This window comes from Notamacropus eugenii, chromosome 5 (assembly GCF_028372415.1).
Source record: "Notamacropus eugenii isolate mMacEug1 chromosome 5, mMacEug1.pri_v2, whole genome shotgun sequence".
In the NCBI taxonomy this organism is placed as follows: domain Eukaryota; kingdom Metazoa; phylum Chordata; class Mammalia; order Diprotodontia; family Macropodidae; genus Notamacropus; species Notamacropus eugenii.
In genome coordinates this window covers 292104852-292121603 of record NC_092876.1, presented here as the reverse complement: position 1 = coordinate 292121603, position 16752 = coordinate 292104852, and the positions used below count along the sequence as shown (strand labels likewise).

At 33.4% G+C, this 16752-nt stretch overlaps 1 protein-coding gene across 3 annotated transcripts in view; it reads right to left on the bottom strand.

Moving 5' to 3' along the window:
- LRP1B (LDL receptor related protein 1B) overlaps positions 1-16752 on the bottom strand; it is a 2222640-nt gene that overhangs the window by 380105 nt on the left and 1825783 nt on the right. For all 3 annotated transcript variants that reach the window (XM_072613193.1, XM_072613191.1, XM_072613192.1), the window contains 5 exons: positions 14973-15092; positions 7585-7698; positions 7180-7329; positions 3759-3881; positions 585-704 (listed from right to left, as the gene is read on the bottom strand). In XM_072613193.1, coding sequence (XP_072469294.1) covers positions 585-704; positions 3759-3881; positions 7180-7329; positions 7585-7698; positions 14973-15092 — 627 coding nt within the window. The remainder of the gene's footprint in view (positions 1-584; positions 705-3758; positions 3882-7179; positions 7330-7584; positions 7699-14972; positions 15093-16752) is intronic.

The following is a 16752-nucleotide window of genomic DNA, read 5'->3' as shown; positions in this document are numbered from 1 at the left end:
TAGAGGATGCAAACAAATTGCAAAATGGTACCAATGAAAAATTACACATGTGAAACAGGTAAAACACACTAAGGACATGTATGAACTAAAAAAGGATGTAGGCTGGTCACATAGCGAGAATGAAAAACACCAGGATGAGAACATACAGGGGGCTGCAATTTTTTTAGCTAAAGAGAATACCTGTGCTGAAGAAAGAAATTTAGGTAAATTTATTTAGCAGGTTTACTGTGTGGTAGGGGGAAAATGACTCAGTCACAACTCTTGGGTTTAAATCTGCTACTTAAGAACTCCTTGATGATGGGCAAAACCACCTTTTTTTAGGCCACAGTTACTGCTTTGTAAAATTATATGATTGGACTACATGATATCTAAGGACTATTTCAACTCTAAATTCTTGATTTAAATTTGTTTTAGCTATGGTACATGTGCTATTTAAACTGTGCTAATATAATGGTATAGTTAAGACACTTTTTGAGGGAAATATGTATCTTTAATCCTATTCACTCCAATTCTAAATGTCAGATGCTAAATTATTTCTTTACTCCCCCTCAAAATAATTAAACAATAGTGACATTATAGCTTACCACAGATGGAATCACTTTCATCTAATCCATCTCCACAGTCATCTTCCCCATCACAAATCCATTGTTTAGAGATACATTTTTGTGAAGAGCAAGGAAACTGGTTCCAAGAGCAGGAGGAATCTGGAAGACATCAATCATTCCTTGATAACTTTTTGTGTATTTAATTTTGGATAGGTAAAGTACAAGTGTTTCTTTTTTCTGAATTAGAGTTCTATACATGTGAAAACTTCTACAATCATTCCTTATTTGTAACTATTTTAAATTGTTCCCTGAGTTCTTTTTTTAAGCTTATTCTACTAATTCTGAGCCTGTCAATGATCACTTGCTCTTTCACCAAATATTGGGGAATTAAAGGAACAGCAGCTGAAACATTCCTAATCATATATGTTTCTAACTTATAACATCTCTTATTTTTATTTCATTGTTCATAAATGATAAGTTGTATTCTAAGATGTGGAAAATGTTAGTGATAGGAATGGCCTGCATAAAACTTAAAAAGTTATGGCTAATAACATATCTAGCTAATATTTTCACCTTATAATAGACCCATTAATAAATTACATTTTATATTTTTCAAGTTAATATATTTTTATATTTTTAAAATGTAGCTAAATACAATTTATAAATTCATAAAATTTATAAAGTAAACTAAATAAAACTAAAACAAATGCCTTAAATAACAAATAGTGATAGTAAAGATATTAATATGAAGGGAAGACTGATCTCACATGAACCCATGGGGTAATATAACTGGAGGAAGAACAAAGTTGATATTTAGGTACAAGACCGAAGAAAATAAGAAAGGGAAAGTGCAGTGAAAAGACAAATTATGTTGATAGAGAAAAAATTAAGGGTTGAAGAGTGTCGTCAAACAGGCATATACAAAAAAGACGAAACAGGAGAATAAATTTATAAAATGAAATTTCATTAGCAAATAATCTTATTTTAAAGTCTAAATCTTTCTTTTTACCATTTTTCTATAAAAAAATTTAAATAACACAATATGAAAAAAATTCATTTTAAAGTTTCAGCTATTTCTTCCATTCTCAAAAATTAATGCATAACTTCACATTTCTATTGCATTTATCCAGCTCTGAGGAAAGAGTACTACAGTCTTCTACTATTTTATTTGCTGAGGCATTCTAGGTGGTACAATGGATAGAGCGTTGGGGCCTAAAGTCAGAAATACTTGAAGTTAAATCCAGAGTCAGACACTTACTAGCTGTGTGATCTTAGCAAAGCCACTCAACTTCTGTCTTCTTCAATTCCTCAGTTACAATATGAGGATTGTACTACACCTGCCTCACAGAGATGTTATGAGCATGAAATGAGATAACATTTACAGTGTTTAGCAAATTGCCTGGCACATAGTGCTTAAAATAATGCGCATTTTCTTCCTTCATTAATTTGTTTCTATCAATATATTTGGGGAGTTTCCCTAGCTTTTCCTTTTAGAACTTTGATGCTATGCCAATTGCTACAAACATAGTTAACTATGTTTTTTTAAATTGTTTATTGAGACATTAAGAATAATGCATTTTTCCTGTTTATTTCTGACATCAGTCCTATAAACTATCCCGCCACACAAACTGCCTTCTATTGCTAGCAATGCTATTCTCCTTCCATTGTTAGTTGCAATAAAGTATTGTTAAAGGTATGTTTTCAGATACTCCTTATCTCAGCTCTCTGGTATTGCATGCCATTTCCTCTGACTTTCCCACCTTTCACTACCCTATTAAATCCCAAATTCCTTGAGTTTATTTTTACTATAATTATCTCTTCCCTTTGTTTTACTTTCTCTTTCCTGGTTCAGATTAAAGGACTTTCAAAATTCTCTGTCTTCTCATTCTCTCAGTTTCAGTGACATTAACTTGTAAAACCTTTTACAGATTTTTTAAAAATTCAGCCTTTTTTATTATCCTTTTTCCCTTCTAGAATACTCTAGAATGTAGTCTTTGAAGGTTAATTCTCAAAAGAAGTGCAGGGATGCAGTTTTTCTTATCTGAGTCCCAAGGGCCAAGTTCTTTCATTGTACCCTACTTAATCCCTTTTACTCTTTTAATGACCTTCCATTCTCCCTTTCAACCTAAAACCCAAGGGTAACCTGCTCAGTTATGCAACCTTGAAGTTTCAACAACTTAAACCTCCACAATAGGAGTTAATATTAAGGAATGTGACCTTTGCTTGAAAAAGCACAAGTTCTGGAAGGTCCTACTTAACAAAAAAAGCTTTTAATGTGCATCAAATAATTGAAGAAGGAAATGGCAAAACACTCCAGTATCTTTGCCAAGAAAACCTCAAATGGAGTCTCAAAGAGTCAGACGTGACTGAAAATGACTGAACAACTACAACAACAATTACGGATTTAATTTCTGTTATTGGCGGAACAGCTTTACCTAAAATCAAAGGGACCTGTCACCAGGATGGACATAATATATTTAATTTTCAAGCCATATATACTCTCAAAAAACATTTACTAAGGTATAGCACAGTTGTGATCTGCATGAGTGGTGCAAGTAGCCACACCAACAAAATTGCAAATCCTTCGAGTGCTGAAATATTGATCTTGATAAATGAAATAATGAATGGCTAAACCCTTGTGAAGACCTAACACATTATCCTAAACCGTCTCCACTGTACATCTGCACTATTAAAAAATGTGCCTGAAAATGAATAAGGCTAAAACTTAATCACAGACACACAAATAAATAAAAAGATATAACAATTTAATGGCTCTCTTTCAGGAATTATGAATCCACATAATCTATTTTTAAAGTTCTCTCTTAGTCTTCTTGGGAACTTGGCTCTAATATAAAGATATATAGCATCTTAATCAAACAGACTATACCTTCACATTTCATGATGACATTTACTTTTAAGCGAGTTTGACATTTCATAAAAAAAATTCATTTTTAATCATTTTCTACTACTTTCTATACCAGAGCCTACTTTATTTCTGCTAAAAAATTCAAAGATATTGAATACATTTTTTCCTACTAGTAGAAAATGCTTCACTTATTTCCCTAGATTTCATAAAGTCTATGTTTTTATTTAACCTGGAGAAAAAAACTAGTTATGAATGTGTATTTTTTTCTACAAATAATCACCTACTCAGTAATAACAACAATCCTGATACAAAAAAATTGTGCCTTAAGAGGGGGCAAAAGTTCTCACCACAGTGCAATTCATCAACTCCATCTTCACAGTCTTTTTGTCCATCACATATCCAGGTGTTCAAAATGCATCTTCCACTTGGACACCCAAAATAATTTTCTTCACATTTGGGTTTGCTTTGAACTGTGATAAAATACAGAATGCAATATCTAATTAAATAATTTAAAACCAACTGTTTTCTCAATATCAGAGGATAAATAAATAAGTATTACTATTTATCTTATGTGTTCAGGGTTGGGGGTTGGGGAATGGGAAAAGCTGTGTTAGAGTAATCAAAAGCAAGTGAAGCAAAAGAAAATCAAATTATGGTTTCTATCTAGGGTCACAGATTGAAAGAGTTGACTTACTTCATGTATGCACTTGTATATGACAAGAAAAATATGTTTTTAAGTACTAATGGATAGTTTAGGAGTGAATCTTTCTACTACTGAAAACTGTTTATTCCCCCAACACCCTGAATTTTTAGAATATTGCAGAAATATTTGTATTATACTTAACTACTATGTATTTTTTAAATTCATCAACCCAGTTTACAAAGAATTGATTTTCTCCTTTTACCTGCCATCACTCGTGGCCCCAAACCCAGTTTGACATAGACATAGCACTGCTCCTAGCACTGACTGGCAAGTTGTCAATTAGCTGACATTTTCCCAGTCAGCAATGGAATATATAGAAAAGGGGGAAAAAAGATCTCTTTTCCCTATTTTAATATGGCTGAATTTTCTACTTTTTCATTATTTAAAGGAATCAATACTTCAGTTATGCAAAAGTTAATGCTTTTACTGTCTTAAAAACTAAGTAAAATAAAATAAAATAAAAAAACCCACAGTCCCCCCTCCCTCCATCGCACCATATACAATTTGAAAAGCTTTTACTGGTTCTTTTGGACAGAATAATATATACTTAAATTAATATGTTCATGTCAATATGGTTATGATTATAAAAAATAAAGACACAAACACAACACACACACACAAACACAAATACACTATAGTAATTTCCTTTAAGACCCATGGTTGTGTACAGATGAGATGCTGAGCATCATAAGCTGAACTAAATCTTTATACCCTGTTCTCAGGCATAAAACCATCCTCTGGAATCCAAATGCTATGAATTCTATTAGAAATTCAAAGTTTCCTTTTCATTGGACCTTTCAACAGAGTCCCAGATCTGTCCATTTGCTCCTCAGTTTTGTTCTAACATACTCTTTAATTTGGTCTCTTTTTCTTGACCCTGAACAATCAGTTCATAATCTTACATTAGTCACTGGCAAGTGATCTTGGCCTGTACTTCATTACCTCAGGGCATTGGGCTATACCTTGAGCAGGAACCATTCTGTCTTTTTCTTTCCTGCTTCATTACCTCATTTTCACTTCTCTCTCTCTCTCTCTCTCTCTCTCTCTTTCTCACTCTCACTCTCTTTCTCTTCCTGTTGCAGTTAAGTGACTTGCCTAGGGTCACAGAGCAGGAAAATATCTGAGGCTGGATTTGAACTCAGATCCTCCTTATTCCACTGCACTACTTAGCTGCCCCTCACTGCAACTACTTCAAAATTATTCCTCTAACAATTCTCCAATCACATTTACATACCACTTGCTTATAACTGATGAAATTTTCCTACTTCACTAGAACCATCTGATGAAACTACCTTATTATACATAGGACTCTCCTCTTCCACTTCTAAAATGTTTTCAGTATTATTTGCTCTCTCCTTTCTCTTTGACTTGATCCTTCTACTTTTCTTCAGCTAATATTCCACCATTTTCCCTTTAGTGGCCAAATGTTTGAAAAATTAGGTTCCATGTTCTCAACCATACACTTCCTCCATTCTACCTAAACCCTTTTTGGTGTGTTTTTTGTCTCCACTATTCTAATGAAATTCAGTGCCTGAAGTAGCACATAGTAGGTGCTTTGCCACTACTCATGAACTGATTACTTTCCAAAAGTTCTCCAGTGACCTAACTGCCAAATCCAATAACTTTTTTTCCCCCAATCCTAATTTGCTTTTCTGCTACTCCTACTGAATATCCTTTTATCTATTGGCTTTAGAGACATACAGACTACATATTGGATGTCCTCTTCCTTTAGCGTGCTGCTTCTTCAACCTCTTCGGGATACCCTAAGATAAAACACCAACAAACCAACTAATATGAGTGGAAGAGAGAGAAAATAAGTGCTTGATAACTGGAAAAATTAATAAAATTAAATTTACAGGAAAAGCAAATTGCTATTCTGTCTTTGACCTCTGTTGTGAGCTCTAGATCTCCAAATGTGTATAGGATATGTCTACATATATATATATATATATATTCCTTTGATACCATAAATCAATGTCCTAACCCAAGTTTATAACCTTTCTTCCATGATATAATTCTTCTGACTTCATTATTATTTTGGGTATCAAAAATTTACCAATCTCCCATATTTAAAATTTCAGTTATCTTTAATTCTTCCTTCTCCCTCGTTTCTCATATTCAACACTTTACTAAATCTCCCTGTCCATCCCAACCTTCTCATTAACCTTGCATGTATCTCCATGTATATTTACCATCCAGAACCTTGTTACTCCTCACTTGGAATACTGTAATCTTAATGCATCTCTCCCACAAGGAAAGACTTAGGGAAGAAAGACTGAATAATTTTTGATGACAGAAAATTGGCAAAACATTCATTACACATAACAACAGCACTCAAAACAATGCTTTGTAAAATCTTAAAGGACCTTAAAAAAATGTTTATTGTTACTGCTACTATTATTCCTTTAGACAGAGCACTAAACTATGAGAAGAGAGGTTTTTGTTTAGTTTCCAGTTTTTCAAGAACTTAGGAGCAAGACTTAAATCTCTTGACACGTTTCCTTAGTCATCTCAAAAAAAATCTATAAATCAGAAATGCAACAAAGTAAAGTAAAATTTTCTTAAGTGATATTTTACTGCACCTTTGCAAGGTGGGAGTATCATTATACAATGTAGTACTAAGTATAGGTTTTCTGCTAGGTTGTCTAAGTGTGAACATATGAACTAAAATAAGTCGAACAAAAATATGAACAAACAAAAAAAACCTCCCATAATAAAACTGAAGGCCTTTGTTCCATAGGAAATTCTGAGCCAAGTCACATATATTAACCATTTTCATGTATCAATTGCCAATTCTAAAAGACTAATGATGAACTTCAAATGTTGAAGAAAAATGATCTAAAGACAGGGTAATCTTCTTGAGAATAATTTGAATTTTCATTAGTGATCACTTACATAACCCACTGATCAAGACAGAACACAAAAGCAAAATGAGATGGCTACTTTTCATTACTTCTTAATTTGCATTTCCACTTTGAATACACAGACTTAAAACGAGTGAATGGCTTCTGCACAGCTGCTCTCTCAATCTTCCAAGTACAGGTTGTTTTCCTTTCCACAATTACCTGGGCACTTTAATTCGTCTGAGTAGTCTCCACAGTCATTAGAGCCATCACATATCCACGCTGGCAGTATACACAGTGAAGTGGAATTACACTGGATGAATCCTGTGGTTTTTACTCCTAGTTTATAGAAATGTGTGCAGTCTGTGTTACCTAGAAGGAAGTCAAAAGAAAAAAAAGTAAAACATTCCATTTGCAGGGATTATGTGCCTTCTGTTGAGGCCACCGATACAAGGTTAAAGAATGGGTAACTTCACTTACAGAAGTAAATATGCAATTATCCTACACCACAGGGGTTAATTATATATTAGTTCTGGATGGGATTTTAGTACGAATTTGGACAAGGTTCAGTACAATGCTAAGGATACTCGAGCATGAAAAAAAATGTAAGGAATCTCTATGTCTTACTGCAGTTTTTCTCATCTGAAGCATCTGCACAATCGGTGTTCTGGTTGCATCGTGCTGATTTGGGAATGCAAGTCCCATCTGCACAGCGAAACTCAATAGCAGCACAGGTTGAAGCTACAAAGAAAAAAAAGTATACCTACATGTACAAAGGAGGCCAAAAGACATATTGTTATTTCTTAATAAATAATCTTAATGAAACTAATTCGATAGAAGAACTCAAATGCATACATTGTACTTGATTGTGTTTTGGTGCCTTATTCTCCACCCACCCTGGCTCTAGTGTTCAGTTCAGTTTAATTTAATTCAACCTACATCTACTGAGAGGTGTTATCAAAGACTCTGGAATGTATTAGTTTTCCCACTGGTCATAGCGCTAATGTCTGCAACCTTCTTGGCATTCCAAGCCTAGGTATTAGAAGAGAAGCTTTTCAATAACTCTTTAAAAATGGTACCATAGAGCAAGCATACTATGCCATGTTCCCTCCTACTTTTGAGCTTGGTAGGGACCATGTGACCATGTACAGCACCAAAGTATTTATATCTGGCCTGTCCTGGCCTGTGTGGTGAACATTTATGCTAGCCTACATTCTTGCTAAACTGACGGGAAAGCCAGGTTCTCTATGTTATGATGCAGCTCACAGTGGTACAAAATATAGAGGTAGTTCTTAACCAAATATTCCAGTGTGGATAGCTTACACATCTATTACTGCGTAATTGTTTCTAGCAATATGTTGTGAACAGGTGCGTGGAGTGCTACATAAGTTAAATTAACCTCAGTGAGATCTCTGTTCCAAATTCAAATTTTCACATGTTGATTGTGAGCTAATATGCAACGTGAAAGGCTTTTTCAATAATAATGCTTGGACTACTGTTGATATTTTAAAAAGCTTAATTATAAATAGAAGCTGCTTCCATAGAAGCTGTATCAGTTGCAAATGCTTTAAAATGTTATCTTAAATATGCAAATTTTACTCAAGGGTGTGTATGCCATTTGCTTGTACTTTATAATGCACTGCTTTTATTATACCTTCAAACTGCATCTTTATTTGTGTTTAAAAGATGATTAGAATAAATGTTTTATATGTAATTTGCAATTGTAATTATCTTACTTTTACCACATTAAAAATATCATCTTAATATACAAAACAATTGTCATTGCCAATAGAGACAAATGCATTGTTTGAAAAGTGAAAAAGGAGTATGTCTCTGAAACTATTTTTATTTCTGAGAAAGCAAGGTAAAATGTAACCGCTCTTATCTTTAATATTAATCTCCCATAATAAAACTGAAGGCCTAATTAATATTAATTAATTAATGCACATTATCTCTATTGATTTTAAGGAAAGTAATGCTCAAATAGATTTTTTTTCTTTTGGAAAGGAGCAGTCAATAGAAAATCTAAACTATAGATAATATTAACAAAAAAAACCTTTATATTTCTTTGGAATGTTATTTGCAAGCAGTGTCCAATTTATGAATAGGCTGAGCTCCAAATGCTCATTAATAAGTCAGTTGTTTGGAAAATGCATTTACCCATAGAAACAGCATTAAATTAGTTCCTAGGCCCCAAGTCAACTTAGAAGAGTTTATTTAAACCATAATGCACTTGAAATATAATATGAATACCATTCATCAACTAACCACCATATATAATGATATTTCCATGAGAAAACATGTTCATAGTTCTAATCTGGGACAAAGCATCAGGATTGAAAATAAGAACTTTCTCAGAAACAAGACACTAGTAGCGGTGTTGATGGAAAAGAATGAGTCTGACGAGGTTTGAGTATATAATAATGTGGCTCAGAAACATTAGCTAAAGTATAGGAATCATAGAAACTTAGAGTTAGAAGGGACTACAGAGGCTGGGCTCCAAAGAATAAGGGAATCAAAAAGTGGTATGTATGCCATGATTGAGGAAACTGGGAAAGAATAGAAACATGATCATTATTTTCCCAATTTTCTCCACCTTCTCCTTTTATTCATTCATTCATCCATTTATTTGTTTGTTTGTTTGTCTATTTATTTATTTATCTATTATTAGTCTATCCACTAAAGAATCCAAGACTCATCCCTGGGGTGAGGTGTGAGGTATAGATAACAGTTGGGGAAAAGTGAAGGTAACAGTAGGCAGTGGGAGGAATCAAGGTGACAGTTATCAAAAAGAAGATGAGTGCAGAAAAGGAATCTGTAGTACCAGCAAGTACTAAACATAAGCTCTGAGAGTAAGGGACTTCCTATATTGTTATATTTTTCTAAGCAAGTATGCCATCCTAGCATTGTTTTGATCAGTGTAATAGTGAAATCAATTTCTTCATTATGGTTATTTTTGGGAGAGAAAGAATATGGAATCTTTCATTTATCAAGTGAATATGGAAACTTAGTGATCAATTCTCCTCAAGTGATAAGGCACTGAAAGTGGAGAACAGAAAATACTATTCAGGTAATAGTAAGTCAAATAAAAATAACTATGGAATTTGTTCCCAATATTCTGTTGTAGAAAGTCTATATATTGTCCTAAGAAAACACGAATAAGAATATATATCAATATCAAGAAAGGGAATGAGTGTAACTGGTTACTCAAAGTAGCAAAAGAGGATTAAAATTGCCTTAACAAATATTTTCCTCATTCCTTCCTAGTCCTCAGTGAATTATCTCCAAGTCAATTTTGATTTGATGAAATAAGATAACAATTGTATCTTTTTTTTCTTGCTATCCCTATACATATTTCTTGGAAATAAATCATATCAATTTCTCTTTTCAACGTCTTTATGCCTAGCTAGCCTGTGACTAGGCAAGACTGACAATGGAAATATATATGTGAATATATATGTATATATATAATTTTCTATGATATATCTCTACTTTTACTTTCAAACTAAATTTCTTTTACTTCATTTTGCTATCTAGACTGAAATGTCTCCACCAAAAATAAGTATGACAAAACCACACATATCCTTTAAATCAGCTGTTCTTTTTGAAATCTTAAAAGTTTTGTTATGAACTTAAGGAAACAGCTTGAGCTTCTCCTACAGCAGTCTTAAAAACTGTTTAAGCCTTGAGTCCGCCTATAGGCACCTGAGGACCAAAAAAGGGGGAAAAAAACTTTCTAGGGGGAACAATTTAAACTCTTCACAAAAAGAGGATCAGGATGGATATATAGCCTTTGTATTTTTAGTCACTTGTGTACTCACATAAATAATAGAGAAATAAAGTATGACAAAACCTCTGAGGAATTCCTTGGATATCCCCAAGATAGTATGACTGCTAATGCTCAACAATTTTAGTCATGGAAAAACAATCTACAAAGGCAGATGAACAAAATATTCATTAGTTTTTTTATAAAAGACAAATGACAGAAAATAAAGCTAACATCCCTTTGCACCCTTAATTCTGACTCTCTGTCCTAATGGACTAATTAAAAAATAATATTAATGAGAACCAGAAAACCAGCAATCATTTGATCTTGTGGATAAAGAAGTGGCTTCATTTAAGCAAATTCCCACAAAATCTTTTCAAACTTTAACTGAAGTTAGTGCTTAAGACTTATTTTGTACAAAGTCACAGAGAAGGAGACACTCATCACTGGTAGTGAGAGTTTCCTTACCTGGGAATTCCATATTCTAATAAAATGACAGGTAAAAGCTATAAATGCTATAAAATCCTATATATTACTACCATATCTATCAATCACTGTGTATGTATGTGTGTGTGTGTGTGTGTGTGTGTGTGTGTGTGTGTGTGTGTGTGTTGGGGGTGAGGAGGCTACATGCTCCATTTCAGAGGAGAGATGACTAAGGAATAGGGTTATGGAGAGGCTAGACTCCAGAGACTATTCTCCCGTTTCCTCTAGTTCTTGTCCCATGCTGTTTCACAATAACACCATTGAGTCCATGCCCTGTGGTCTAGTCAGATTATCAGACTAAATCAAAGTCTTATCCACCATGATCTTAGCAAGATGCACTGATACAATTTTTCTGGAAGCAAATGGCGGAAATGAGCGATGTGAGACTGAACATTAAAATAAGAAGATATCATAATGATTCCTCTTACATTGGCAAACCGAAATATTTGTTGATTTTGAGTGAGATTTTTAAGGCTTGATTAAAGCTATTAGTTACCAGAAATGAATACAAATTTGTTTTAATTCCTACAAGAATGCTTTAATTATATACAACAGAGGTCTATGCCCAGTCAATATTACCCTATGCTGACACCTGCAATCAAAACATGGAACTTCACTTCAACCACCAGATGATTATTATTGTTATTAATATAATTAATATTATAGGGATACATATTATTATTACACCATGACTGATGAATAAAAAGATACAATGTGAATATACTCGTTGTTCTTCCCTCCTATTCACATCTGTTGTAGCAACTGTATCAGAAATATCAATTAGGTACACTGGATCTAAGTAAAAAATATCATTTAATTTGAATTACTATTATTTTAATAAACTCTGCTTATTGGTATTAGGAAAAGTCAAAGGAGTTCTTGAGTCTATTTTTAATCCTTTTAGAAATAATACCACTTCAGTCTGTCAATCAGTAAATATTGTTGCATTCTTGCCATATGGTAGGCATTACAGTTTATAATCTCAACCAAACTAATGGATTTTTTTATAAACCATTTTTCTAACTAAACATTTTCCCCCCAAGGACTCTTTATAAGTAACTTAATAATTGTTTTATATTCCTGTTGATAATGTTTTTTCCTATATTTTATCTATTTCTTAATATCTTTTATTTTCATAATTTTCTTAGTCCTTAATTTCCATTTCTCTAGCTACATTTAAAGAAATATATTTGCCAGCCCTTTTTCCAGAGGGTTTTGTGTTTTTTTGCTTTTGCTTCCCTTTTTTGTCCACAGAGTAATAATAGTTACTTGCTCCCCCTTTGCTATCCCTAGCATTTTGGGTTATTTTCTAAACTATGCTGTCTCCTTGGGTTCTTTTTCACTTGCTTATGAAATAAGCCTATTATTAATGAAACCTTATAGGTGTGTCCTACAATTATTCCCTAAATAGCTCTACCATATCATATTTTCAATCTTAAATGATATGCTCTCAATAAGATACTACATCTGTTTATAGAGTATCAAGCATATGGCACATAAAATAGAGCATTTCCCTAAGTGCATCAAATCAGGGACCTGAAATTAAGGACACCAATGCTGCTTCATTAGTAGTTGATAAGAAGATATGGCTTTCTTAACTAGTTAAAAAAAAGTACTTGAGACCCATATATGTTCATCATGTATTTATAGAACTAGAAGAGAATAGCCCATTCAGATCATTTTACAAATGAGGAAACTGAGACTGAATGAATTTAGAATAATTACCCACTAGACCAAATTGCTATATACATGCAAGCATGCACACACAGAGGGAATCAACCTATCAGAATTTATCTTGGAGACAAAAGAATAACATTTACATTCCTTCCTGGAACCACCAAAAAACCAAAGGGAAGAGGCAGACAGGTGGAGGAGGAGGAGACTGTTCCCTCCCCCCCACCCCCGCCCTTCCCCTATCCAGCAAACACTTCTCAGACTTAATATTGAATATTTTCTTTAAACTTTTGAGGTTAAATTTTGTTTTTACTTTCTAACACTAAAAAGAAAGATGGAAAGAAAAGAAAGACATAGAGTATGATTCCATATTTCCCCCCACGCCTTCCACAACCTTTAGAGATGGTGCTATAAATAAATTTTTAATAAATATGTTTGAAGATTAAATTACCTTTTAAATAAGTCAACAAATATTTATTGAATGACTTCAATTTACAAGTCAATAGATTTGGTGGAGAGATTAAAAATAGAAGACAAGGGTCTAATAATAATGATAATAAAGCTAGAATTCATAAAGCAGTTTAGGATTTTCAACCTACTTTACATATGTTAATTCATTTCATTATGGGGAGTAATATATAATCTGGTTGTAGAAGCAAGATATATTAGTAGAGAAGTTAAGACACAATATTCATGAAAGCCAAGACAGCACAGCAAATTCGCCTTAGACCCAAGAAGATCTAAGGGTTTTAGACAACTCTAAGATTATAAAGTTGATGAGAAAATGGTGATCTCAAAAGTAGAGGAAGTTCCCTCAAAAGGGAATTCACTGTATTAGTGAAATTACAGATCTAGTCAATATCCCTACTCAACTACAGGACTAAGTGCCAAATTAATGGCATGAAATATGATAGTTCAGAGGATGAAGACTTCATTATGGGTAGAAGGGTTAGGACAGATTTAACAGAGTGAGACTTGGTCCAGAGTATAGTAGTATGCACATAACTTTAATAGGAACATAAGGGAAGATAGGGTAGATGCAATGGTGTGCTGGAGTCAACTCATACTGGCCCAGTTTTTAAATTTTCATTGTGAGCATTAATACCACAGAAAAAGGCAAATGCTATAAATCGATTCATTATTTTGTTTATTTTAAAGACTTTAAAAAAGAGTTTAAAAATGATAGAAAAAAGCTTAATAATGAGGATTAATCTTAAAAGTGTGTCATGAATACCTTTTTCTTTTCAGATAGCCAGTTGCTAAGCATATACCAGCACAACTCTAGGTAAATGTGATATTTTGGATAAAAGAAACAATATAATCAAAGATGACTGATTAGCTTGGCTGGTATGTATCAGAAAATGTATATAAGAGTTGTGGCAAATAGACTGGAAAGGTATGTTGCCAGCAGATATTAGAAGGCCTTAAATGCCAGCAAGCTTGTAGAGTTCAGAATTTATCTTGCAGACAATTGAGAATCATTAAGATTTCTGGAGTAAGAAATGGACATGATAAAAAGAGGTTTTAATGACTGATCTGACTGAAATTTTATGATAGAGTAGGGAGTGATGGGAGGCAGGGAGACCAATAAGGAAGTACTGTATTAAAATAGAGATGAAATGATAAGAGTTTGGACTATGGCAATGGTAGAACAAAAAAGAAGGAATATCTATGTGATATTTCAATGGAAGAATGAATAAAGGTGGATGATTGATATGATAGAATAGGTATACAGAACAATCAAAGATCTCTCCTAGTTTTTGAGCCTAGATGATAGGTTGATGGTGAGGCCATTAGCAAAAAATAGAAAGTCGTGATGAGGACTCAGTTTAGGGTAAGTGGGGTATGATGAATGAAGTAGCAGACATACTGAGTATTAAGTGACTGCATAATTCTCAAAGGGAAATGTCTAATAAGTGGTTCAAGATGTGAAAAAAATCAGGAACAACATCTAAGATGAGAGAAGAGGAGCCCACAAAGAAAAAAAGAGGATTTATTTGAGGCAACATTTTAACAAACTTCCCATAGCAAAACAAAAAATATACATTTTAAAAATAATGAACCTGCACAAATTGCAACTCATATTTACCTTTACAGTCTAGTTCATCAGAATTATCTCCACAATCATCTTCGCCATCACATAACTTGCTATTTGGAATACAACGGCGATTATAACAGTGTTTGAAACCTCTCCGGCAACTTCTGTTTTCTGTTAATTAAATTTATAAAAATCAACAAAATTAATAAAAAGTAGCCCATATTTATATAGGGTATTAAACTTCTACATTCATATACTGTCCCATTTGATCCACATAAAAACTTTTTGATGTGGGAAGTGCACAGACTGTCCCAATTCCCAAGTTCATTTCATGAATTTTAATAATACAATTTAAATCTTTACAAGAAAGAATGCCCTATCAGTTGGCATTTTGCATGCGATAGTTTCTGATTCACACTAATAGAACAGGACACTAACACAATCCAAAGAGTTAGGGAGAGTGACTAATAGACTGTCCCATGTTTTTGAACAGGTTTACTAGACTATTTGATATGAGGAATACCATGGGTACAGTATTTGTGGTTTTTATGTAATGGAATTCCATAATATGTTTTGAGAAGATAGAGAGATGTGGGTGAGAGGATATTATAGGTAAGTCGATTTGAAAATGCTCTGAAGAGTATTAAAGTACTGTAAATTTAGAAGGGCATCTTTGGTAGGATGTTCCAGTATTATGTCATTAGCTCTGTTACGACCAACATTATACTTTGATGATGATAAATGAACACAGTCATCAACTTTGGTCAATATGCCTCTTAGGATTTTGGCAACTGAAAATATGATAAACAGGCCATCTATATCTTCACTCAAGCCACTGATAAAAATTTGTGAACCGCACAGAACCAAGAATGGATCCCTATAGATTAGGGACCTCCTTCCTAGTATACAGTGATCTATTAATGACTACATTTAAAGTGTCATATGAATTTCTCATTCCACCCAATTATACTCTGAAATAGCTGCTTCTATTCATCTTGCCTTATGACTATGAGGTGAAAATTTTGATAAATGCTTTTTTGAAACCTAGATAAATGATGTCTAAAAAATAACCCTGACCATGAGTCTAGTACTGCTTTCAGAAGAGGAAATGAGGTTAATTTAGTATGATTTATTTTCTATAAATCCATGATGACTCAGTGATCATTGCTTCTCTTTCCAGATGTTTACAAGTCATTCCTTTACTAAAACATTTCAGTTCTTCACAAGGAATTGAACTCAAGCACACTATAATTTTCAGAATCCATTCTCCCTCTCTTTTTTAAGACTAGAACAACAGTCACCTTTTTTTCAGTCCTGTGTCAGATCTCCCCCACTTTACTTCCTTCAGAAATAAGTAACTGTGTCTCAGCAATCACTTGCTCAAATTTTTTGGGATCTTGAGATATAGTCTGTCTGGGTGTGGTCAAGTGAATTCACACAGTGCGGTCAGGTGTTCTCTTATTCTTTCTTCATTGTTTATATTAGATTTGAACCCTTTATTAAGCATTTATGTTCTATTTAGAATTGATTGGCAGTAGATTCCTTCCCAGTAGTTAAGCAAGAAATCTATACATGACTGAAACCAGAATCTAAAGGGCAGAGGGGAAGGTAGCATGAAGACTGATGGCCAAGTAGGTTATAACATGGATCCTGGTAAATGTTGGACCAAAGTTGGTGAATGGAAGCAGTATATGAATGCCATCAGAGAATTCCAGGTTCTAATTACACAGGAGGAAGAAAATAATGTACACTATCTTAATATACTTAAAAATAGTGTCCACCTTTATAAAACATTTTCATGAATGAATTCAAGAAATACAATAAAATAATT